General features: G+C 40.5%; 1 protein-coding gene across 1 annotated transcript in view; it reads right to left on the bottom strand.

The window, feature by feature from the left end:
* Nucleotides 1-699: 699 nt before the first annotated feature.
* Nucleotides 700-27487, bottom strand: part of LOC108102591 (protein Star) — a 31169-nt gene continuing 4381 nt past the window's right edge. The window contains exons 2-5 of the mRNA XM_017207693.2: nucleotides 14127-15126; nucleotides 4797-5284; nucleotides 3439-3603; nucleotides 700-3372 (exon numbers count right to left, since the gene is read on the bottom strand). Of these exons, the coding sequence (XP_017063182.1) occupies nucleotides 3145-3372; nucleotides 3439-3603; nucleotides 4797-5284; nucleotides 14127-15057 (1812 nt within the window). The 5' untranslated portion in view covers nucleotides 15058-15126 and the 3' untranslated portion in view covers nucleotides 700-3144. The remainder of the gene's footprint in view (nucleotides 3373-3438; nucleotides 3604-4796; nucleotides 5285-14126; nucleotides 15127-27487) is intronic.

The raw sequence follows: 27487 nt of genomic DNA, 5'->3' as shown, positions 1-27487 counted from the left end.
CTGGTTTTTCGTGCGGAAAAGCTCCATTACAACAGCCTGTTGCCGACGTAGGCGGCACCCGGAGAACAGCCAGCCATCCCCCAGCACTCCACCCATGGCTAACCCCTTCCAGGTGGCGCCGTTGCACTGGAAGAGGTCTCAGTGCCAGACTCACTCCATTTAAAGGCATCCAAAAGTGCCACCTAAAAACCTAGACAATGACCGTGTACATGCCAAGGCGTAGCAGTTGGCTGAGCGAATTAATTTGATCACTCGTCTAAAAAGCGAGCTGCATGCTAATGCCACTTTAATGAGTTCTGTTTCCGCCTGAATGAAGGGATTATGACTGCTGCTGGCAAAAAGGGCTCAGCACACAATCGTTAAACGATGAGCTTTGCACTTTGGATTGGCCCCAGTGGCAAGGGGTAAGTGCTGTTTGGCAACAGGTTGCCAATGGCATCCGGCGTCCATTACTTTTCAAGCGACGAGAGGCCATTTTAACGGGCAAGCAGGAATGTAGGCAAAGATAGAGGGCTGACATAAAGTGCTGCATACCTTCCGGCTGTGGCAGTTTAAAATGGAAATCCAACTAAATGGCTTAAAATCGTTTAACATTGTGGAATCAATGAGAATAATTGTATAAATAATGAAATATACAATTTGTTAAATCTAAAATAACAGTATTTATCCCCCAATAGAAAAAAGAGTCATTATTTACTATTACATTTCATGTAAATCTTTATTTATTTCATTCATTGAATTCGTGTAAATTTTGTTGGTATTCATAGTTAATATTTTGTCATAGTTGCAGGCCTTTTCTTTTCAATTTGTTAGCAAGTATCTAACTATAATAAGTGACGGCAAAGTTGCATTCAAAATTTCCATAAGTATTCATTTCAGTTTTTAGTTTTCAATTAGTTCTGGGTAGTTTAGAATATGTACTCGTGTCACTGTTTTTCTCAACAGTTTTCAAGTCAATTTCATAAGATAAACAATTTCGATTTTTTGCCATAGATATAGTTTTTGTTTTATGATTTCAAACGAGAGAACTCAAAAGACCGATAGATGGACAAACAAAAGTGAATGGAGATTTCATAAGTTTTTGATTCTTTATTTTTTATATTAACTATAAATTTTGTTTCCTTAGTTTTATGCTCGCTGTAAATACAATTTCTAGTTCGATGTCGAGCTTTAGCATGAGTTAGCCTTTTGCTTGTATATATGGTGTATGGTATGGGTGTTTTGTTTTTATGTTTTTTTTTTTTGAAGGGGCGTAATGCAATGCGGGATGTGTGCTATGGACAAGGCCAAATCAGATGGTTATCATAATAGCCTACTTAAAATTTGGTTAAACGCTAATTTACACAAGATACAACTAAGTAATTAGAATTAGACTTAAAAAAACAGACATTAGCACTGTACTTATGACTAAGGTGATGTGTTTTCTTTTGTGATTTATTTCTGTAGTTTTTTTTTTTTTTATAGTTGTGACGGATTTGAGTGTGGTAACTGAGTGAAGACTGTGGGCATCACCGTCGTCGTCCCTCATCATCGGTAAGGCAAGTTTAACAGACGGCAAATGGTAACAACAAATGTTCGGCTTGTGACGGTTGCTGCTCAATGCTTTCTCTCTCTATCTCTCTATGTACAACGATTTCAATATGAGTAATGCTTAGATTTTGGTTTTCATTTCAAGTCTAAGTCAAAGGCACTGATTATCTACTCGGCTCTCAATTTAATATCTGTGGCTGGCTATAAGTCTGTTATTTTGAGTGTTCTTAGATTTTTGGGTGGGGGGAGGCGAGGTGCAACGAGTTCGCGGCACTTGCAACAACTGTCACCGATCTTTAGCTGTATCCTAAGTGTGTGTGCACATAAAAAATAATAATACATCATAATTACTAAAATGTAATTGAAATACAAGTGGTTTTACATTTAATTTCGCTGCGCTACATTAACATTTATTTAGTCTGTTTATTTTACTAGTACATGTAGTACATCAAATGTGCATTAGTGTTTGTGATTCGTTTTTCTTTTCGTTTTTTGCTCTATTTCATTATTGTTTCTTTAATATTCTTTCGAATGCTGCCTCATTTACTAGTTTGATCTATGATTCGATCTTCATTTTAGTTTTTGTTAATTTAATGGTTCGCTTATGTTGTAACTATGAGTATGAGATGAGTTTGAAAGCAGATTTTGCAAATGAGTTTTCTATATATTTATTCGCTTGCGCTAGTGTGTGTGTATGTGTGTATGTGTGTATGTGTGTACAATGGTGGTGTTTATGTGTATGTGTATGGATGTGCTTGGTTTGGTTCAATAATTTAATATAATTTAAATATTTGTTGTATTTAGTTTTTGCGCTGCTTCATATCGTCGTCGTCCGGCGCCAGTTTTAAACAATAATTTACGTTAGGTTTTTGTTTTACTTATTGATTACTAGATAAAGCATTCGATATAACATAAACTTGCATAGATAGATAGTTGGATAGTTGGTTTGTAGGAGGATAGCCGACCTAAGCCTAGTAGCAGAGCAGTTACAATATTTTCTCGTTCTTAATCCGAACTCGCCGCGCCAGTTGTAATTTAATTTATACATCGAAAAGTGGGGGGGCGGGCGTTCGCTCTCTTAGATTAACATTCATTTAGCATAGCTTATAGCAAATCATAATACGTTATATGCATTTATGTGTATAGTAATGTGTTCAAATTTAACACAAGTGTTACGTGTACTCAGCTCGTACACATGAACAAAAAACAATTTTGACAAAAAATAAATGGAAATAATAACATAAAGGTGATATAATATGTTGTTTTTTTGGGGGGAGAGGAGGGAGGTAAAGGGAGATTTGAGTTTTACAAAAACTAAGATTCTACTCGTACAATATATCATAATCGGTATACAGTATATATATATATAAACGATATCGTTAGTGTAGCGTATATGTATAGTAATAATTATCATTATAACATAGAGTTCAGTTTGAGAGTTTTACTAATCTCTCGCTTCGCTGCCAAGTGTTTTCTTGATTTCTTTCAGTAACTACTTTCATTTTCTCGCTTTTTAACGCTTGTCTTCACTTCGATTTTCCCTCTGGGCATCTCTGTTTCCCAGTTTGGATTCTTCGATCTTTCGTTGTGTTTGTCTACGAATTGTTGTCGTGCCTAAGGCGTCTTCAGCAGCAGGATGTCTTTCTTGCGCGTGCGACTGGCGCTGGCATTGAGTCGCTGGTAGAAGTAATTCCTTCCGATCTTGCGCTGCAACTTGTAGGACTTGCCCGCCAGGAACCTGGTGATGTCCAGCACATAGTCGTGCACGTCCTCGTTATCCTCGAGCAAATGTATCGATATCACATCGATTTTGACTTTGTCGAAGGGCAGTGTCTGCAAGATCTATAAAACCAAAAGAAAAACCATTTAGCGAAAGTGTTAAGAGAGTTAAGTCAATGGGTCACTTACCTCAAGCTCATGCCCCTGGACGCCCAGACTGAGCAGATCGTATTCGGTGCGCTCACATGCCAGCATGATTGTGTAGAGCGGAAAGCATTTGACACGCGAGTTGAACCACGAGGTCTCCTCGTCGTGCAGACTATTGATGCGCACATCCTCGTTGTGTATGGTAATCTGTAAGGAAAGCGTGGAAAATTAGTTAATGATCTTTGAGATAAACAAGAGGAAACGCTATAGTCGAGTGCCGCGACTATAAGATACCCGTTACTGTTTTACACAATTTTAAAATATAAATTTTGCTAGTGGAAATTCACAAGGCGCCACCTATTGTCAGAGGAAGTATGTTGAGTATGCTTATAGTGACGTCACTGCCCATGTGGAGCCTTATAACCTTAATTTCTTCATAAATAGCGAAATAATGTTCCGATTTGAAAAATCTTTTGTAAGTCGATAGATATTAACAAAAATAAGTTACACAAGGTCAAACGAAGGCATTCATAATAATATTATAGACTCCACAGTTTTCCGCGGTTTGTGGCGTTAGAGTGGGCGTGGCCGGATGCAACTTCGTGGCAAGTTGCAGAGGCATCTCCAAATACGTGTTCTTAAGCAAAATTGTGTAGCTTTTATAGTTTTCGAGATTTTTGCATTTTTGGTTTTCGGGTTTTGTGGGCGTTCAGTGGGCGTGGCGTGATTGGAAAAACAATTCGCATTGGGAGCATTATAGAAACATACATGCTTAATCCGAACTTTCATCTCTTATAGTTACCGAGATATCAGCTTTTCTAGAAAACCGAAAACCGTCTTTTGAGCCTTGTGGGCGTATGGGTGGTGTGGCCGGATAGTAGTACCACTATAAGATGCGCTGCCATCTAAAGATTATACTTTTGAATTTCAACTTTCTAACTGCAATAGTTCCTGAGATTTCAGCAATTTTAGTTTTTGCGATTTGTGGGCGTTAGAGTGGGCGTGGCAGGATGCTGTAATAAACTTGCGCTGTCCCGGGACCTCAAGAATCTTCATGCTAATCTCAGCTTTGTATCTGCTATAGTTCCTGAGATCTCAGCGTTCATACGGACGGACGGACGGACGGACGGACGGACGGACGGACGGACGGACGGACGGACAGACGGACATGGCTCAATCGACTTCGCTATTGATCCTGATCAAGAATATATATACTTTATAGGGTCGCAAAAGCTTCCTTCTATCTGTTACATACTTTTCAACGAATCTAGTATACCCTTTTACTCTACGAGTAACGGGTATAAAAAGCTGAAGGTAAGTTACTAAGTGTATTTAGCTTTATGGATCTTACGATGATATTTCACTATTTTATTCATTACTTATATCAATCGACAACTCACCTCTTTGGGATACGTATTGGGCGAAACACAGGCGTGCACCACCTGCATGCGTGCCCGCTGGGCATTCTGCTTGCGCAACGTGAAGTACCAGCGTGGCTCCGGCTCCACCAGCACGCCCATCCAGTTGAGCTGTTCGCTCAGCCAGGGCGCCGTGATTAGATGGGCGAGCGGACCGCTCAGCGACTGGATCACTGCTCCATTCATCTTCCCGCCCACCAGATCGGCCACATAGTGGGCCAGTTGATCGGCTCCACTGCCGCTACTATTGCCGCTTCCGAAAGTGGAACCGGCGGTGGCAAGTCGAGGGGAGTTGGGCGGTAGACCACCGCCCACAGTGGCCGCCGTTACGACCTTCGGCGACGCCTTGCCCAGGTATTTGCCCATATGGATCTGGCGCAGGAATGCAATGAGTGAGGGATCGTCTTGCGCAACCCCATTCAGCTCGTAGTCGCGCGACATATTCAGCCGAAACTGTTGATGGCGAATCTCTGGAAGAGAAGAAATCAAAAGATCAGTTGCAAGTTGGTTTTTGTGTGGTGGCGGTAATTGGATTTAATTAAAAGTTGTTGCACCACTGGACGCATGGCGTGTGTGGCTCTAACTCTGCCACGCTTCGCTGCCAATTGGAGCGCATTGACCACATTTGCATTGGCAATTGAGTGCGCTCGAAGAGAAGAAGCATAACTAAGAAGTAGTTAAAGGTAAGTAAGGCAAAAGGAAATTCTTAAATTTATTCCCAATTCAAAGAATATTTCCAAACAAACAACCTTTTAGGTTGAAACAATGCCATTTAGACAAATTTTCGGCAAAATGCCATGTCAGGTTGGCATAAATTGTTCGGGTAAAAGTGAAAAATTGAGGAACAGGAGACCCCACCGAAGGTCGAGAGAAGGAAACAGCCACTTGGCAGCGGCGATGACCTCGCCTTGAAAAGCGGCTCGACGTGGAATCGGCATTTGGCCGCTGTGCCGGCCCATAAAGTATAATGAGCGCACGGCCTTTGATATTTAGCACATGACCCCATCGTATACCCCCCCTAACCCCTTCCAACCAACCGATTTTCCTCCGGGCACCATCGACCATTTGACTCATGTCAGAGCTGGCCCAACCTGTCCATAAACCTTAGCAACAAAAAGCCAACGATTTGCCGTAGTTTTGTTTTAGTTGCCTCACTCCGCACCGTCGTCCATACACTCAGACACACTTGGGTTTTATTTGCTTTTCACACTTTCCTTGTGCCAATTTCCACTTTTTGTTTCGTTTCTGTGCCTGGCCTCCGGCGAAACAAATCGTAAAAGCCAAAAGAAATTAAAATATATATCAAATGTGCTTGCAACAATTTGTGGTAACTTAAGAGAGCTTTAAGCCATACCACTTGTTCGGTAAAGGTTCCCAAAAGGCCAAGGCTTGATGACCAAATTTAAGGATTTTTAAGGAATGAAAAGGTTAGTTGGGCCAAAGGTAGCATTACGAAATTAGGAAAAACTAGATTGTTAGTTAATAAAACACAAAAAAAACGTTAATTAAATGAAAGTTTTTGGTTGGTTAAGTTTAAAAAGTAAGCTTCTATTGATAAACCATTGAAATTCCAAATAAGTGGCATGATTTTTCTTTCCTTTCTCATATAAATTTCATAGAAAATTCACAAACTTAAATTATGAGCCAAGTTGATTTAAATAAATATGACAAAAAGACATGTGACGTGGGCGGAAAGCGTGGCAATCATCTAGTCAAATCGATCTTCCATTTCGGCTACTTATACGTCATCATTTCTCGCTCCGGTTCCTCCAATGAATTCACATCGTTATAGAGCCGCCGCCTCACCCAAATCCAAGTCGTTATACAAATATATATTTTTTTATTTTGTTGGCCATTCAACGCAAATGTGCCATGCAAATTTCAAAGCAATGAAAAAAATAAAAAAAAAAACGGCTAAAACTTTTATGTTTCGGTCACAAAATGGCCATAAAGTTTATTATAATGCATATATAGACAGGCTGGCTGGCAGAAAGTCAGGGCAAAAACAGTTGCTGGCCATTTAGACAAAACCACTATAATTTAGCTGAACGAGTGGAGGAGACATTTTTTCTGTAATTTCCCAAACGAGACGCCGCCGCCCCGTAGGCCAAGTGAAAACTTGCACTAATTAACACCAGAAAGCCGGCGACCAAGCCAAACTGATCTCCTCTTGGTAGGGAAAGTGGTAGTGTTGCTCAGTTTGGGGGAAATTTATGTGGCCATTAGTTGTGGAAATCTGATAGCGGGAATTGATGTAACATAACATCTCGCATTACAACGAACGATTAGAAGTTAAGTGAATTATTTGATCATTCGTCTACCAGCATACCTCCAACCCTGATCCATCCATCCAGGAAATAATGATCCTATGCCCCCGACAGATGTGCAATAAAAGGCCGCCTTAAACCGTTAAATGCGAACACATGTAAATCCGATATATAAAAACCGAAAATATAAATGAAAGAAAAGAATGAAATGAAATGAATTTGGGGAACAAAATCTGCCCTCGGGCGCAGCAATTTCGGTGTCAAAAGCTGACATTTCTAATTTGCACAAGGGGTCGTCGTCGTCGTCGTCCTCGTTCAGGGTGGGCAAGACAAATGACAGGGCAGGACGGTACCGAAAATTATATTCAATGGCGGCGGACAACATTACCCAGCAGAAGGAAGGATGGAAACGACGGTCGAGGAGCAACGTTTAATTGCGGTTAAGCGGCGGCAAACTTTAAGTTTGCCTGGTTTGCCCGCTCAACTCGTTGTCCTGAGGCGGCGGTTTATTTCGATTATTCAGGGGTAACCTAAGGGGTATTCAGGGGTTTCCATGGTCTACTTCAGGGGTAGTGCAAGACCAACTTGCCCTGCCAGTGCACGCCCTATTCAATAATTCAACAAAGGCGGGAGCAGGCAGGCAAATAAAAAACTCAGTAAAAGAAAGGTGGAGAGAGAAAGAAAAAGCACAAGTAAAACTCACAACTTTTATGCATTTTCAATTGCGGCTAAAAGTTTATCAAAAAGAGGTAGTACACTTATAGGAAAGAACTTAGTATTTAGAATAGTAAGTCATAGGAAGTCTTCTTATGATAAGAAATCTAACAAAACATATCTTATCTCTTATTAAAGTATTAAATTTAAGAAAGAAAATGTCAATATTTTCATATATTTTTTCATAATTTATCTAAATTTTATTTTAAACTAACTTTATTTCTAGTGTATGACCATTATATGTAGTATCCAAAAAACTTCATCGTTGTAGTTTGTTTGCCTTTGTTTTTATCTATATATTTTTGAGGGCACTGCGACGTGGCTGTCGTCGTCGGGCAATGTTACCCTTGTTGTGTAATATCCGCGGCCTGAAATCGGGATCTGGAATTGCGTGCCCGCCCTATGTTCCCCCCATTATGCCCTAGTGTCCTACCATTGCCTAGTAGTTCAGTTATTGATTTGTGCAGCGATTCCGTTGGCATCGGTCTGGTCTCTGGTTGTAGCCAGGCTTGTAATTGCTTGTTTGGCGCTATTCAAAATGGCCTGTTTCCATGTTGATAACAACGAATGTTCCTACATGTCTTGCATGTGGTAACAAAATAAGCAACGCAAGTGCTGATTTATATGGCAAATAAGACCAAGGAGTGAGCGGGCCTAATCTATGTGGGTCGGATCTTAATCACCGCCTACTAAAGCTCATTTAACTGTGTGGCGAAATGAAATGAAAAAAAGGCCAATGCAGGGCAAACTACTGCATCACGTGATCAGGTGTGAAATGCATTAAGTAGGAGGGAACGGCAAAGAGAAAAGTGCAACTTAGAAGGTAGAAAATAGCATTAACCTTTTATGGGAAAAAAACTCAAGTTCTTTCATCTTTTAAAAGTACAAATCAAAAAGGTGTTGACCATAAATTTAGGCCTCAATAAGAAACTGACATATGGGGTCTTAGCACACTCTATATATGATATATGACCCCGTTGAAACGTGCCAAGAAACCTTTAACATAATAAATGACCCCGTTCTTAATGTGTTAAACGTTCCCTTCTTAACCATTTATCAACCCTGATTGAAATATCTTACAGCAAAATCCCGATAAAGCAGACCACGACGAGGGCAGTTTTTGTGCTCAGCTCAGCTCAGCTCCCGCTGTTGTTGTTTTTCCTTTCCTTATTATTAACCTTATCGCAGGGCAATTTCCCAAGGAGAACCCACACGACGCCTAAGAAATTGCGCAATTGCAATGGCCGGGAGGGTTGCAAAACCCGAGACCCACATGCGGGTGGTGGCCAGAATGAAAAGCAAGCCAAAGAAGAACTCAGTTTCTTCATAGTCATCGTGAGTAGTCGTCGCTGTGGCGCATGCTGTGATAATGCCATTTGAGCTTTGCTTTTCAAATTGAGCACTCGCTGCGCTTTTGACGGAGCCGGGCTGGGCTGATGGCTGATCATCATCTTCGTCGTAGCCACACGAACTTAGCGAACCACAGCTACGAACCGCAGACCAAGCAGTCCAGACGACGACGACGACGACGACACTGCGGGGGTGGATTTTCTCCGCTGATATTTCACTGGATTTGGGGGGCCATGCAACAATGTTGGCAACTGCATACACGAAAATTATGAATCACAAGGCAAACTAAGTTGGGAGTGGGGAAAGGAGGGCCCTGAATGACATCCGGTGGCTAGCAAGGGCGGTTGCTACTACACGTAGAGAAAAAATAACTGAGAACTAGGATATCTAAAGGGAAGGTTTTATGTTAGATTATTATAGTTTATGAATCAAATATCATTCTGTGTTAGTTTAGTAAAATAAATGAAAACAAATTTGTGTTATACTAAAATGATAGATCAGTTAGTAAAATTAACTTTTGATTTATAATAATTAATGAAGATGGATAATGAATATAATGAACTTGCAAAATGCATATTAAGTTTTACTTCTTTTTAAAGAATTTTTCCTAAAAGTTTGATTAATTCCTGTATTAAACCCTGAGCAGTTATAACTGCTTATAACCAGCCAGACTAAAGAGGGATTTGTGAAGAGCCCTTCTTCGTTGGAAAACTCCCTAGAAACTCACTGCGTGCCTAACGGGAATTAAGTCATTAGTGGTTAGTGTGTGTGTGTGCAATGGAGTTCAAGTTGTAAGTTTCAATTAAAGTTGCAATTTGCAAATTGTCACCAATGGAGGCCAGACGACAGTGACGACGACATCGTGTAATCACCGCAAGTGTGAAGATAATGCCTTCTTAACATGATTAATGCTTTGACCTTTGAGGGCGTGTGCAGGCAAACATGGTGCCAATACACATAGAGAAACTAGTAGTAATATTAAGAACAAAATCTACTTCCTGGTTATTGAACCAAAAACAAAATAAAAGCTGTGTGCTTATTCCACAAATGGGCTAATACGGTCTGCGGTACTTGTTAGGGTCGTCTTTTTTGGTTACCGACTACTGTCAAAGGTGAGGCTAATGACACTGCACCTGGCCACCTGCACACTCCCCCTTTTCGAGAGAGTCACGAGCCATGTCAACAAGAACAACAACAACAATAACAACAAGTGAAATGCGGCAACGTCGCCGAAAGGCGCGGCATGGCGTGTGAAGATGGCAACAGTAGTTACCAGTTACCAATCAGTTAAAAGTGAACGGTGAAACAGTGAAAGCCAGCTAATCGATGACTAACTAATCACATGGCGTCGATAAGTAGGCTATACTTGGATTATGGCACAAATCAATGCAATCCTAAGGGTGGAATCTACAAAAATTGGGTGACGGATATTACATATTATTGGATTTAGACATGTGTCTTGGCAGTACAAATAAATGGGAAACAAGTTGATGGAATGTGCCTGGAGGTTTGTTTATATAACCTAAGACCACGCACTAATTTAACAGAACCAGTTCTTTAAGTAACTTAACTTTTTAGGCCAATATGGCAAAGAAGCTAAGTTCATAAAACGTTTAATATGGTAAATACCAGCGGTAAAATACGAGTTCGACAACCTCTATTAATAAATATGGGAATATTTAATAGATAAAATAAAAATCTTATTTTTTAAAGCCATTCTCTATTAAGTTAATACAACTATCAATTTATTTCTTAGCCAATTATCTTCTTGCTTAATTTAAAGTAACTCTTAACTAATGGTTTCTCTGTATGCAAAATCATTGACCAACTTTCCAAGTGGCTAAGCCTTCTAATTTGCTTACCCTCATAATTATTAGTTATTTTAAAGGTAACTCTATAATTACCTCATGTTTATTATATCTTTTAATTTCCAGAACCTTTCTAGATTTCTAGATTCCAAACTAGATTTTCCCAGTGAAAGGATCACTCGTGAACCACTCACACACATCCCCCGATTACAAAATGCCGCCAAACATCAAATGCAATTTCCGATTCCGAATCTCTCGCTCCCCAGAGAACAAAAAAAAAACCAGAAGTGCTTTGGTCATTGCAACAATCAACTCTGGAACGTGACTGTTACAACAAATCTAGGGATTGTGGATTGTGGGGGACCATCATCATCATCATCATCATCATCATCATCTTCGCTATGATAGAAATACAGAAGATATAAAGAAATGGTAACAAAATGCGGCCGAGGCTGAATTTGTAACAAGAAGAGCGTAGGCAAGCAGAAAAAATTGATGTGAGATATTTGGGTTCTGTAAAGTCATGGTCAGAGGTTTATCAGCTTGGGAATTTCGGGGGAGAAAGGTGGGGTTCGAGCTACACATTCCACAATATATATAGAGAGTAGAGAAAAATTTGTCACTTTAATAAGCGCATTTTCGGTTCGCTTTGGTTCTGTCAAGTGCATGATTCGAAGAAATTCCAACTGCCACAAAGCTTCAACTTTTCAACCTCAACCTTTGTCCCTTGGCACGAAACGTGTTAAATTTATATATCCACTCGGCTTTTGTTATGAAGGGAATTCTGAATAAAAAGAAGGAAAATGACCAGAAGAAGGAATGCCTAATTTATGATTATTTTTGTTTATGAATACGTTCGCTCGTATAAACCTAATAGAGCCATCAATGAGCCATAAAAATGGCTCTGTCCCTGTCCAGCAGCAGCAGAGGCAGCTTCAACCTCCAACGACAAGTGACACGCCCAACTGGATAACTTGGAGATATCATACCTTCCACATCGTCGAACCCATTCGCATCGACTCAATAAGAGAGCCACAGCCCCGTCTAGTCGACGTGGCGACGAAAAACAAAAGAATCGGATATTACAGCCAATAAGATGTTGAATTATAACCCCTTTGAGCACTTAACTGAGTGCATGAAATTACAAAATTTATAGCAAGAAATCAGCAGCAATCATCATTTCGATTTTATACAGTTTTTAATGGCGATAAACCACAAAAAAGAGGATAAAAACAAAAAAGTGAAGAAGTCAAGCCATGACTTTAATAACAATTTTTGACATTTAATAAACAAATTTATAAACACAATCTCAAGAGCAATTTATAGATGGGATTACCTATAGAATCAATAAAAAGTTTTATTGCAAGTAGATTCCTTAAAATTCAACATAAGACTTTAATCACAGTTTAAAAATAACCAAACAAAAGTGACTAATCCTATAAGATTTTCATTACTTTCATTATTGCAAATGGAAATCAAACACTGATCAGTCAGCTGGAGAATTAAGCTCTTAAAATGCAATTCTTTGAATAAATTTGCATAATATTCTTGAAAAATAAAAGGCGGACAGGAAGAAGTTGGCGCTACGGAAGAAGTCTTTGGCCCAAAGGAAGCAACTCAAAGGAGGCAAAAAAAAAAAGCGAAAATTGCCAACACCCGAGTGGAATTTTAAAACGTCTCTTTCTCTCTATAGAAGTGGCTGTTGATTTTTACAGCTGCAAAAACAATGGACTGACATTGATTTTTTTTCGGGGCCTGGTATGGCTGGTCTGGTGTTTACTCTTAGTAGCCCTTAGTCACTCTGTGGGGCATATGAATCACTCAATAATACTCTGGCGCCAGCATTGGCGATCCGTCGACAGCGGGCTCACATCATATGCAAAACAATTTCGCTTGTAAAATACTTTCTGCTTTTTCCGATTCCAACTGCCGCGCCAGGCAATCCAAATTAAGCAAATTTATTTTGTACTTTCGTATTATAGACTAGCAACGAGATCGCAACAAAAATTTACCCAAGCATTCTCCATTCGACGACGACGGGGCATGTAATTTGGTCTCGGCGACAACAAAATATTTTAGCGAATTAAAAGAAATTGCCTCATCCGACAGCTGTCCGCGCGATCTGGACAATAATGTGGATAGATGGCCAAGCTAACTAAGCTAGTCCATAGGGAATGCGTCATCTCTCTCTCGGATCTAGATAAGTCGCAAGGTTTACGATATAGATCATTCAAGGGAAGGCTTTGTGGAAGACGATAGTATATATAACCCTGTGATTATTGCAAATCTACTTAAGTCTCATCATAGAAAATGATTTCCTTATCAAATGAAAGCAGGAAAGGTGGATAGCATATATATTCTACTTCCAAGAAAGTTGATAAGAATAAGATATTAATATTTCTCTTATCAAAAATATCTCAATTTGTACTGCACTTTGAAAGAAATTATTTCCTCTTTACAAATTTTCATTGTAATTCCTTAAGGAAAGCCACAATAATTTTCCTCTTGTTACTAAACACCTATTTAAACTCTTTTAGTTAGTCAACTGGCCATTATGACTACGTAAACTATGCTAATGTTCTTCTAAAAGGCAATTAGATATTCTTCTGACGTTTGGGGCGGCTGTCTTTGAAACGTAGGAGTAACCAGGGTAGAGGGGGGCATCATGCAGCACGTGTCTGGGCTTCCTCATCGATGGCAACGTTTTGGGGCAATGACAACACAACAAAGCAGCGACAGCTGCGATATTTTGCCTGTTGCCAAGCGATTGCTGACAGGAAGCGCCACTGCGCCAACCAACGCTGCAAACACGCCCACGCCAAAAAGATATTGGCAAAAAAAATGCAGACCTTAAATAAACTCCAGAGAGAGGGGGACAAAAAACAGCAGCGATCTATGACAAAAGATGCGCTTCTGGACAGTTTAGATGACGCGTAAACTAATCTTAAAAGTGTGCCCATTACCGGGAAAGGACAACCTTTCAAAAAACAAAGGGAGCGGATCTTCTCAGCCAAGGCAAACACAGCCTACATCCGGTGGAAAAAATTGTATTTGGGTTTCGGGCAAAGAACCGAAAGCAACAACAACATCAAAAAAAAACAGATGACATATGCCAAAGATATCAAATTTAAATAAGTAAACACTGGACAGGATAGAGGATATAGAAGACTCACCTGTCGTATCCATGTAAACTATTAATATGGCGAAGACAGTCGCGAAGGAGAGCAGGCACAGTGCGATGGGCAATAGCTGGCGATAGGGCGAGGGATTCAGTCGAGGATCTAGCTTCTTGGCTTTGCAGGATTTTGATCCTCCAGTACCGCCGCCGCTACCACCTCCGCCGCCTCCACCGCCCGCACAACCCGCTGCTGTGAGGTGATGATGATGGTGGTGATGATGATGCTGCTGCTGGTGGTGTTGCCTGTGCGAATGCTGGATTTGTTGCGGAGTTGTTCTCGCCCGGGATTCCATGCCATTGGATTTCTGGCAACAGTGGAGCTGCTGCTGCAACGCCTGTGGCAGCCTGGTGGGCGTGGAAAGGGGCGAGGAGACTGTGCTAACCGACGGTGAACTGATCACGCTGCTCTGATCACTTTGGTCACCTCCTCCGCCATCCTGACGCAGGTGCCTGCTCAACGTCCCCGCCGCCGCCAATGTCGTCGATGTGTTTTTGTGGCGCTGCTGCACATGATCTGTCTCATCGATGCCACAGTCTTTGGTTTGTTGCCGGGTCTCTCGTTCCGTCTGCTTCTCCTGCTGGTGGCCAAAGTTCACCTCATCGACATCCTCGATCTCGGTGTCATCATCATCGTCCACTGCCGCATAATTTGTTCGCACGGGCAGGGGTTTCCTGGACTCCGGACTAATGGCGGGATTAGATGTACTGGGTGTGACTTGCTGATGGGCTCCCGATCCTCCGCCTGCACAGCTCCGACTCAGGGTGAACTTCTTAGGCGTTGCCTTGGCATGCCGCCTGCTCTGTGTCGCCGCCGATCGCTGCTGGTGATGATTACTACTAGTGGTGTTGTTCTGCTCCTCCTGTTCCGCCTGCTGCAGCTGCTCCACCGCCAGCGCTGGATGCGCCGAGAACACTTGCTGCGCCATGACTTCTATGTGTGGTTTCCTATGATCTTGAATGCCTCCTGGTTGTGAGTTCTCTCCTACAGCCGCATCCTGGAGAAGAAGAGAAAAAGAACAGAGAATCCAATTAGTCCCAAAACGAAAACTAATTTCATAAAGTGCATTGAACTGAAGCATCATCGTCATCATCATCCCAGCATCCTTACAACAAGATCTCCTTATGTCTGGGAATCTTTTGTCTGCTTGCTCCTTGCTGCTCCTGCTGCTGTCTGAACATATTTTCATTTTTATGAATAGGCAAAAATACAGTCCCAAAAAAAAAAAACGAAAGAAATATGAAAATGAAATGAGCGGAGAACCCAAACCCAGACTTGAACTCGTACTCGAACCCAAACCCGAACCCAAGAGCAGCAAAAGTCGCTCCAAGACGGCGGCCCAAAGAAATTGAATACAAAACTCCACCACCTGTCAAAAATCGAGCGACTGGCAGACAAAAGCCGGGTGCGAAAGAGACGGCAGCCAGACGTAGAGCGAGAGCGGTTGATTGCCAAAGAATTTCAACAACAACGCGTGGTATTTTGTGAACCAAATTAAAAAAGACACAGAACGAGAGCGAGCGAGTTGGGCACCGGAGGGGTGAAAATGCATTGCAGCGAGGCATGAGAATTATAAATGGAAAAGCATTGAAGACGACGGCCAAGAAGAGGGCGATCGAGCGGAGCAGGAGAAGGGGATCCGAGGAGGCGGAGGGCCACAGTGGAAGTGCAAGCCGTTTTGTGTACTAATGTGAGTACCTTACAGCACGCTAAAAATAATTCTTTTTTACTTTTTTAAGAATAAATATTCAGAATTTAAAACAAAAAGGTTAGAAAATGTGTTCTGAAATACTAATAATAAAACTTAATACATTTTTTATAGTTTTTTTAATGGGAATTAATCACTTAATAAAAATAATTCAAATCAGAATCACAGATTTTAAAATCATTTTTTCAGTAAATCATAAAATTTGTTTATTATATTTCAATGTCGCTGCTAGTATTTTGACCACCAACGTATGGGTGTAGTGCCGTGTACTTGTGCGCCTGCGCAACAGACGCGCGAACGAGAGAAGCCATGCTCGGCTTGAACGGGAGCGAGTGAAACGGCAAGCTGTGCGAGTGGAATCGAGTTCATCAACTGGCAGTGGAAACAGCAGATGTTTTTCCAATGTTTGGCGGCTGTTGCTGCTGTTGGCTCTTATTCATTCTTCCTCTGCCCTGCCCTGCCCCTCAAAAAAAAAAAAAAATGCACAAATTAACAAGAGATTTGTAATGGACAAAGCAACAGGCAGGGATTGCAATGAGCTATTGGTGGTTATAGAAAGATTCCTGAAGGTGTACTTCGTCTTCATCTCTTTTGATCATCCTTTAAGTACTTTTATTAATATTATAATATCATCTATGACATCATAATGTGTTATGATTATTTATTTTATTAACATTATCCCTTGATTTAAGGGTATTTGCGTACCTCCTTAAACTTGAAACACCCTCCATTCATGTAATACCTTCTCTTTTAGTTTTTGCTTTATGAACCATAACATCTTCTGGTTTGGATGTTGTAGTATTTTTTGCCCTGCCTCGTAAAGCTCCTTTTGTGCTAAGGGCAAGGCTGCTGCCAACAAACCAACAGATTCGGAATAAGAATAAGAATCAGAATCAGATCGCTGACCAACAGCAGCAGCAGCAGGGTGGCATGGTCTTGGTTGCATTGACTTATGTGGATGCCGCCGCAAGGCATTCGCGCATTCATTATCCATTACGCGTGCGCCCAGTTCTTGGTTCCTGGGATCCCCATTCTTAACTCGACGACTTCCCCCCTCGTTTCCCCTCCCCCCTGGAGAATGGAATATGTTTTGTATGTTTTGATTTGCTGGAATTTATTGAAACATATATCCCAACGATGGTCGGGTCTGCGAGGCCTGTGATTAACTGGCCTGCTGTTGGATGCTCGCATTTAATGATACTCTACACAGCCTTCGTTCGTTAAACGATATAGTTCCTGGAATGTGGCTGGCTTAAATGGGTCCATCTGAAAGATAAGTCAAGCATCTGCAGGTTGCACTTGCAAGTGGGCAGTTTGAGAGTCATTAAATCTCTGAACGAGTTATCCATTTAATCGATATGCAGCATGTTATTAGCCACTTTTAACTTAACTTGTTTAAAAAACTACAAAAATATATAAACTAAATTTCCTTAAAAAAAAACGGAAATATTTTCATTCTTCGTTTTAATGCTTGATTTACAAAAGTTTTTCCCACAACTATCAGCTTTTTTAAAACCTATTCTACACACTTTCTGGCAAATGATTTTCATGGTATCGAACAATTAAGATGCATTTTCACAGCTCTAAAAGAAACTTCAAGTTTATGGACGCGTTTAATGGGCTTTTAATTCAGTAATTAGTTGGCTATGTCTTTGATTTGCAGTGCGTAAATAAAGCGCCATGAAATCGAATTGAAACGGAGCGAAAAACTTTGAAGTTGGCTACGGAAAGGGCCCACAGATACATGGTATAGATATATAGATATACTGATGGCGGTCGGTATGGCGTGTGATTTACGGCTTGTCGCAGCACATGAAATCGATCGATTTGAGAGAGAGAGAAAGAGAGACCGACCAGGAGAAGAAAAACAACAAAATAGAAAATCAGAGGAAGCCGACAGCGTACGGATATATCTATGCATCTTCATAGCTATATATCTATAGATGTATCCGTATCTGCTTCTATATATCTATCAATAGCTGTGTGCGCGCTTTTGCCGGCGTCGCTTTCATTGATGCTGCCCTTTTTTGTGTCTGCTGGCTGTCTGGGAAATCGTCGACTTGGCAACAACATCTATATATCTGTCTATATATGCTGTGACATAGGCAACACCTCCCTGCTGTTGGCGCCAGTTGGAGAGGTCACCCCAAGATTTAAGTGGTCTGAGGGTAAAAACGATTTAGGAGACGATGGCGATTTAGGCCTTGCAATTTTAGCCATTTGCCGTTTGTGCAACATATTTTGCGGCCCCAGTTCCGAGAATCGCCAAGCCAAGCTGAACAAACAACAAAATCAGGAGGGGAAATGGAAAGGAAAGGTGAGCCAAGGTGGAGACAAAGTGGCATAAACACAGAGAAAAACTAGTATTTACTTTTCTTATAACTTTTCATTAACTTTAAGCCATGACTACTTTAAAAGTTGTTCAAACTCTGTCATTTTTTTAAATGTATCTATGAAAAGAATGATTAAAGAATTTTGAAATTTTTATTTCGAGAAATGATGACACTTTGTTCTCTGTGTAAAAACCAAACAGCAGCAGAGGAAGAACCAGCGAGCGAACATGCCACAATAATGTTTTGCGGTTAATGATCGTGCGATGCGAGGTACGTATAAATGTAACACAAAGCCAGAAAGAGAGGGCGAACGGCACAAGACATTTTGATAAAACATTTACAAACGCACTCAACCAGAACTCCATCATCCCAGCAGAGCCACACAAAAAAAGCAACACACTACCAACACAGTTAGAAGGAAGGTACATATAACCACCAAGCTAAATTCTACACAAAAAACTAAAAAAACAAAGCCAAGAACAAGACGGGACAAGAAGCGTTGACGATGGGCAGTCAAGTAAGAAAAAGGCAAGCAGCTCGTAGAATTATTCTGCTACGCTTTTAACCATATGGTTTATTTATACAAAAACACCAACAACGGAGGAACAAGATCAAGAAGTGGAAGGCAGGCAGTCAGTCCAGGCCAGGCCAGGCCATTCGCCAACATTGGTAACAACAAAGTGGCAGACAATAAAAATGCAATTCTGAAAAGCAGCCAGCAATAACAACAGCTCGGCGAACATTGCACATAGGAATTCTTCGTCTTCTACACTTGCAACTGGGAAGGAAGACCCATGGAAAACGGACAGAAAACTGGCCAGGAGATCTTGTGGATTACGAAAGTTTAGTCGGCTTGATAGAGGCGGGATTCCATTCGAAAATGGAGATGTTGTTTTGGGAGAAAGGAGTTTTAGTTCAGCATAAGTGCTTTTTAGTGGGCAGCCCCTTGATCATTTAACAATCTTCATTAGGAAAAACTGTTTTTATATTATATCAAATATCCTTGAAAGAAGCGTACTATAGTTTTCTTGCACACACAACTCCTAGTCCCTTAATTTTCCCTAAATAAACCCTAAAAATGTTCACTCCCACTTGTCTCCTTAAAGACCATCATAAATAACTGCCCCATTCCTGTCAGATAAACTCACCAACGCCTTAAGTGACCAACCAAGCAACCAACCCTCTTCTCTTTACCCTAAAAAGTTGTTGAAATTTTCCAATTGCTGCAATTGTTTCAAGTACTCGCCCTTAACAAGATCTTCTCTTCCCTTTAGGTTTTTGCCCATCTGATGGCTACTTAGAACTGAGAGCCACCCCGCTGGACAGCTCAGACCAAGACCTCAGCTCCGCCACGCTGAACGCGCTAATGAAAAAATTGCTCTCGCCAGGTAAGGCAAGAAGGTATTTCGGAAATTTATTGGTAGCACACAGAAAAAATATACGTAACTGCTGGCCAAATGTGGTGTAGCATATGTTGCAGACTTCGTAACTGGTAACTGGTAACAGGGACTTGGGTCTTGGACCTGTGTGGTCGTCGTTGGCGGCGTTGACTTATCTTGGCTTGTTTATCGGCCAGCGTCGTCGGCGTCGTCGTTTTAATTGTTTGTGCCCAAGGCGTCGGCTTGTAGGAGTTTGCCAGCCCAAAAGTTGGCCGGCAGCAGCAGCAACAGCAGCAGCTACAACGGTTATTTCAGCAAGTCGTTCTAGTAAATTAGCACATAAAAATGCGGCTGGAAAGTTGCCAAATAAAAAGCGGCATTGCCAGCAGTTGAGGAATCTAGGGTAAGTTGGGAATGGCAAATGGGTTCCATTGCAGCCGCTGCTATTTTATTGCATTTGCCTTTGCATGTTGGGAATTTATTACCAAAAAGTCAGCAGGGGGCCAAAACCAAGTAGGAGCCAGGAACCGGGAACAGGGCTTCTTGGCAGTTGCTTCGGTGTACCCGGACAGATGGCGTGTGCCAGGACTAAAAAGGTGCCCTGCAGGACTCCTGGCAAAATGCAATTCATCGTATTGCATGCGACAATTGGCGGGGCACTTTGATTTTGCCCCTTTTAAGGAGATCCATCAGGAGAGAAGGATATCCACCATGACAGAAAGAAGCCGAAAAAAAAAATCGCTTATCTTAATGAGAAGTTGACGTGTCTGCATGCCACAATACCAACTCAGTTGGGGCATGAAAATTGCCTTAATGTGCCGGCAGATGCCCGAAAAAATAATATTTATGCGCCACAATAAAATTGTGGGAGTTACTTGGCCAATTACACCATAAACTTGGCGCATTGATTGTTTACTTTAGTCGCTCTCCCTCCGTGTAAGCCATAAATTCGATCTATTGATGATGAGAGTTTCATTTGTTGTCTTCAAATATAACAATATTTTTGCCTTAGCTATGGTTTGTTGATATCCCATGACATTTGTTTAGAGTGGAAATTTCGATAGAATTTCTATTAAGTTTTTAATTTATGGCCAACGGAAGTCTGCCAAGTGTCTTACATAACTATTTAAAGTCTTTGGTTTATTTTTAGTCTAGAACCCATTTCCCATACATATACACCCGTATATGTATGATTAAATTTCCTCAATTAACTAAGTTAACTGCAAATTACACTGACCGCTGGCCAGCTGGATGGTAATTATGCAATGTTCAACTCGGCATAATTTCGCAATTAAATTGAAGTCCATAATCTATCCCACATCATCGCAGTCAATTGCCAGCGCGTACTCACATTTCCAGGGAATCAGAACGTTATATTAATTTGAACCCCCCTCCTCTCATCCACTGCTGCCGCTGCTGCTGCTGACGTGACTGCAGCCAACCAAAGCTCAATGAAGCAGCAGCAGCAAAGTAAGAAAAAAAAGAAATGCAGTAAATGCTAAAAGATACAGTGAGTTCTGAAAAATGAAAACATTTATGTAGAAACCATAAAAGGTGATGAAAACTGGAATTGTTTTTAAGAAATATTTATGACAAATAAATAGAAAAGATATCTAAACAAATACCATCTTTTACATGCATTTTTTTTTAATAAGAAAAACATATTTATGTGCTATGTGAAGTCCCATTTAAAAATTGTAAAAAAAAATCTTTTTGCACACACAAATACAACAATTTGCTTCACCCAAGTTCCACTGTACTTGAAAGGGAACCATCGCGTAATGAGCAACACGCACAAAATCCATAGAAATGGAAATGGATCAAGAGCAGCAGATACACCAGATACGGGGATTCAACTGCACGCATCTAGAGGGGCAGCAGCAGCAGATGCAGATGCAGATACAGGCATTGCCAGCAGGTCAAGCAGGTACAAATGCAACAAGCGTTCGCTCGGCTGATTAGAAAGAGCGGGCACTATTTGTTGGAAACATAAACAATATTTGATGGCTGTTGCTTTGCCTTTTCCAACTACAATGATCACTACAATGCTGATGATGATGCGTCGACGGTGGCGGCTGCTTCTTGTGTGTCTACACATGCATGACGAATGCGAAGAGCCCAGGAGAACGGCGATCGGGAAAATGAGAAAAAGAGAGAGAGAGAGGGTGAGAGAGAGACTAGCATAATAATTCACTTAATCAGGCTTGAGCGGATTTACCGACTCGGCACATTTATCACGGCAAAAGACAGGAGAAAAAATGCCGAAAAGAAGGCAGCTAAATTGGCCTAGACCAGAACAGACCAGCAGATAATAGACAAATTGCCGCTGATAAGCAGAAGCAGCAGGCAGAAAAAATCAAGGGAAAAGATGGCTAAGTGGATGCGGGTCCGTTTAGGCAGGTGAAAAATTGAAGTTGAGATTATGTTTAAGAGAAGTAGTCCTCATCCCCGCCTCACTGCATTTTCCACCAACCACCAGAAGACTACACTTCATCTCAAACACATGTCGCTCTTATTTTCCTGTTTTGGGCAAAACGGAAGAAGTCTTTGGCATGCATGAATGGGTAGCAAAACAAAAGGAAAAGAAAAAAAAACTATATGAAAAGCAAGAAATGAAAACTCAAGTGGAAAATTTTCACTAGGAGGATGCGTGGCTGGAAGATGAGAGAGATCCGAAAGGCAGGGTTTTGTGTGTTTGCATGTGCATTTCGATTTCTGTTTTTGTTTGCAACACGTTCACTGCATGCCACGTTGCCTGACTTCACATTCAAATGGCATGACATTTCACATTTCTGGATGGATTCCGAATTTAAATGGAATTGCTCAAATTGCAGCCTGAGCTTGGCTCAAAAACAGTAATGGATAATGCAGGGATTTACCAGGAAATAGACCCCCATAAAATAATGGGCATCTTTTTTTTAAATGAGCAATGCTTACAGGGATGATAAACAGCTGCAGGTTTAAAAAATAATCTTTAAAATTGGGAAATACACTGTTTATGTTTACTTAATATTACTATATTTTAAGCATGTTCAATCCCCAAACCGCTTTAATTATTTCCACTGATTCAATCCTTTTCATACAATCCTCCCTTAACTTTTCAGACGCCATTTTCCCTTCGAAATGAAAGTTCCTTCCATCGATTGCATAAATCGCAAAAGCGCCAGGAAACCGAAGCCGGCACACAAATGGTAATAAATGTCAGTCAAAGTGCAGGGATCGGGCCAGAGGAGAGTCCCAAGAAGCAGGGAGCATTATAACGAAGTCGCAATCGAAGTCAGGTCGTGTCAATAAATCGAAATGTAAACTCAATTTACAAAATTGAAATTGAAGCGGGCCGCACGCAGAGGGTTAAACGCAATGCGCTGCAGACAGGGAGCGGCGCACCTGCGCATGATATCCTGATACTGGACTTTGGACTTTGGACGGGTTCATCCTTTTGGCATGGATTGCGAAATCCAAAATGAAAACAAGTCGTGGGGGAAATGTTTTGAAGATTAAATAAAGGTGATTGGAACAGTGATTCCACTTAAAAGTTAGTTTAATGAACTTTACTTGCCACAGGATATCTTAAAGATGAAAAATGAGAAAGAAAATGTTTGAAAATTCTCACTAAAATAATAGATTTTCGGTAAATACGTAGTATAACCTGTGTAAAGAAATCTACTGTTCATTAGCTAAATTTTCTCAAACTCGAAAACCGAAATATGGACTTCCGATAGTTCTTTTACCAAAATCCACCACTGTACCGCCAAAATCGAGGTGTGTGACCTTTTTCTGCGCTTTTAGCGTTGCTGTAACTCTGTTTTTCTTCATCGTTTTCAGTTTTTTTTAGGTTGACGTGTGCGAAGCATTAAGTAAAAGCAGCAACAACAAAGCGACTATGAAATTCGCATAAAAGTCTGGGAAAAGTAAAACGGTTTACGTGCGGATTACAAAAGAGCAGTGGATGGGCGGACGGAAAGCATAACTAAATAAACCGGGGAAAAATCAAATAAAACAAAACACCATTTTCGCAACGAGCTTGCAAACTTAATATATCTACCTCCCTCTTATATATATAGATATATATTATATATTGTATAGTGAAAAATCATCACGGGCACGTGCGTGGCTTTCTTTCTCAAGGCATTCAACTTTGGTCAAACGATGGAGTGGGTGGAGGCGTAATTAGAGGAGCTAATGACAGGTGGTGTCTGCCACTGGGTGGCACCTTAATTTGCCAAAAATGATGGATTTGCTTTATCAATTTTTGGCTCGTGTGTATTTTTGCCGACAGGCAAAAGGGGCAGGATAATGGGTTCTGTGATCAGAATGATGTGGGTCCGAACCTGTGGCGCATTGAACCCAAACGGTGGGGCGTGAAAAGGGAAGGAACGGAACGGAATCCAGGGAAGGGGCAGTCGAGCGGAGTGTAGCCAAGCGGTGCATGTGCAGCGGCTTGTTGCAGGCGGCAGCAGGAAGCCAACAAATTACGGCCGAACCACTCATCATCAGGTGGTGCGACACGTCGAGTGATTGAGTACAGAGAAAGAAATGGGTTATAAATTGTTATCAGAATATCTTTTTAATCTTTCTTGCATTGTAAATTTAATCTTTCCAATGCTAAAAACAAATAGACGAAAAACTCAAACGGATTTAAAACCTCATTACTTAATTTTGGAATATTTCTAAAATTATTCCCAGTGTATTAACGAGTAGAACTAAAATTGAGAGTCGAGTTAGCTTCGGTTGGCGGTAATTTAGTTCAACTGCCAGCCATGACACATTTTTACGGGCCTTTCTGGAGCGAAACGCAAGAGACCGTCCGACTGCCTCCACCTCATCTCTTTCTCCCCTCGTTCGTACATAATTGAAATTGAAGTTGAGGCAGCAAAATGGCGACGACGCTTTTAATTGAACTTAAACTGTACTAACGGCACATTTCCCAGCTTAAAACACTTTTCCAACTAACTTTGGGCACATTTAAATGTCGTTTGTGCCCCGTCATTGTCATATTTATATGATTGGAGGCGAGGTAAGTTTTGGTTATCTACGTTGGAACTTGATTTTGGGGCCCCTCCCCAACTCTTAAGAAGTTGTTAAAGTTTTACCACCGCAAAACCAAGAAGAAGGAGGAACAAAATGTATAATAACAACCATAACAAAACTGAGAAAACTTTGACACTGTCTTTTCGACTAGAGGCTTACTAATAATTCAAGCTAGGAGGGGTTATTAAATCTTCAATCAGATTTTTATAAAATTTGTTGTAGGAATATGTAGTTATAGAAATATTTTAAACAAACTTGATAATTTGTTTATTTAACCCCCCTAAGTTCCAACTGCCTACGCCACTGTATTTAGTTCTTATTTTTGTTTTTGTGCTGAAGACTTCTTCCGAGTTTATTTCGTTTGGTATCCGTATCATTTCCTACACAACACACCTTTTTCTCCATCCATCCATCTATCCATCTCTCCAGTCTTTGGTTCTTCTTGGTTATTTTTTCCGTTTTCTGTTTTTGTTTTGGCAGTCACAACTTCTTTGGCTTTGCCATTGAATGAAAGGCAGAAGAAACAGACTTTTGCTGTGGTCTAGAAATACAACAATAACAACAACAACAAACTTGTAACCACAAAAGTTTGTATTTCAAAGCAAACCACACTGTGATTCCTCTTCATCTACCTCTTTTTCTGCTTCTTGGTTGCTTTATACATTGTTGTTGTTGTTGTTGTTGTTGTTTTGGGGACGGCGACACTTGGATATCTCTTTTTTTTTGGTCGGATTTCTGTATCTGTGCGGTTCATTGTTATAATTATGGGAATTATTATTGTGGTTTTCACTCGGCTTTACCTTTTCTTCCCCCCAAAAAGCGAACTGAGAACTGGTTTTAAAGCCCCAAAGAAGAACCAACAATTTGATGTAATCGATAAGAAAAGTGTCTGGGAATCTTAAAGCTGTACCATTTTTACCCCGAAAAATGTTGAGACAATTCGAGAAGTCAGGAAAATAGAGATGTTCATCAGTAAATTGCGAATTAATTTTTGTATAGCCCATTGAAATTGGTTGTTTATTTAAAAGCGGCAGAGATCCCAGCCAGAAATTGTTTACATCATGCAGAGGATGAGGAGCCAAAATAGATGGAAATGGTTTGTGTTATATTCCCCCACAACCAGGTAATGCTGATTGATCCGGGGAATGCTAAACACAAATCAAAGCTAATATTCTTTATGGACTTCTTGGAAATAATCTTATCGCGACTAACGAGTTGGGTCAACAAGCCAAGTAAGTGCCTGCAATGGATTGCAGCACAAATGGGCAAATGGCTATAGATAGGGTTTATAACTCCAGTTCCCACAGTTCATAAAGTTCGCTAAATGAATCATTAAACAAATTACAAATTAGTATGCCAGTTATAAATAGCGACAGAATAATACATAAATAAATAAGCCAGATCTAGTATATAGGAGGGGTATGTACCTATATGTTTGTACGCATAACAAGGGGGCACCGAAACCGAAGCACCTACAAAGTAGGTAAACATACTGTACATGTCCATCAATGTTGTGTAAATATTGGCGCAGTGAGTTAGTGTAGGTGGCTATGAAAAGCTGCACCACCCACAGGCAGTCAGTCGGGAACCGTGTCTATATAGTTGGGGCCCCTTGGCGATCACCCGCGTTAGTCAGCTGTTTGCACTGGATAACGATATGATGAGTGGGATCCATTCCGGTGAATGGATTTCTCTGGTTAATAATGACTATTCGGTATTTCTCACAGAGGGGATATTATTAAAATCATTTTAAAGGGTTAATTTCGAAAGGTTTGCAAAAAGGTAAACTATTAGTCATTTTAAGTCAAAGAATGTCCAAAAGGCAGGATGTTAAAGGCAGTATTCAGGAAATTTCACATTTTCAGTAACCAGAATTATGAAATTTTACTTAAACAAAGAACAATTAACACATAAGTCAATTCTGCTTCTATATATTGAATTATTTCACCATTTTTTCCTAAAAATTATAATGAATAAACTTGCTCCATAATCACCTGACCGACCACAAGAAAGGTGAAAAAACAGAAGCGATAATAAAGTTCAAATACCAATCCCATTCATTATTCCATTCATGAATATGGACCAATTTATACTGAATGCTGCATTAACGTAAGCAAATCAAAACAAATGTCCGAATGCCCTCATAAAGCAGATCGATGCGCAAGATGTTTTAATCTTCTATTAACAGGGCAATTTGTAAAAATTGATTGCATTATGGAAATTGTTTAGCCAAAAGTGAATTTTCCAATGAAATGCTGCCCAGACAGACAAGTAAATAAATGCCAAACGGATTTTACTCAGACAGAATGTGTCGCTAGAGAGGAATAGATAGAGAGAACCCAATATATGATCTTGGCAATGATATATGGGCTATATGTATGGCCATCTCATCTCTCCATCCATCTGTTCGTTCAAAATTATTAATTGAGAAAATGTGTAGAGCAGGCTGAATGTACGGTCTTGTATGTAAATACATATATGTACTTGCGCATCCGATGGATTCGAGCAAATTTCACAACTTAAGAAAAAGAAAAAGATAATGACTCAACTCAATCCGAGCTGCTGCGCTACAATACCTACTTTCAATATTTTGTGTTGACGCCAGCGAGAAATTTAGCCCACAAATAGCTGCCAATTGACAACAGTAAAACATGGCCAAATATGTACGAAGCCGGCCCATGACGTAAGCGCCCCACGGTAGCTGCATAAATAGGCAAAACTATTGAAGAAGAAGGGAAAATATTGCATCGAATTTGGAATTACCATTGCTGAAGTTTTTTCCTATGACTAATATTTCTATATTTATAAGTTTGTTTCAATAGGTCAATTAAATGGTAATTTATTATCTTTTTATCGGTTAATTCAATGGTTGAATTCCCGTTGATTGATTTGAAATTTTAAAAATAT

The sequence above is a fragment of the Drosophila eugracilis genome, unplaced genomic scaffold (assembly GCF_018153835.1).
Source record: "Drosophila eugracilis isolate 14026-0451.02 unplaced genomic scaffold, ASM1815383v1 contig_575, whole genome shotgun sequence".
Lineage (NCBI taxonomy): Eukaryota > Metazoa > Arthropoda > Insecta > Diptera > Drosophilidae > Drosophila > Drosophila eugracilis.
This window is presented reverse-complemented; position numbering and strand designations above follow the sequence as displayed.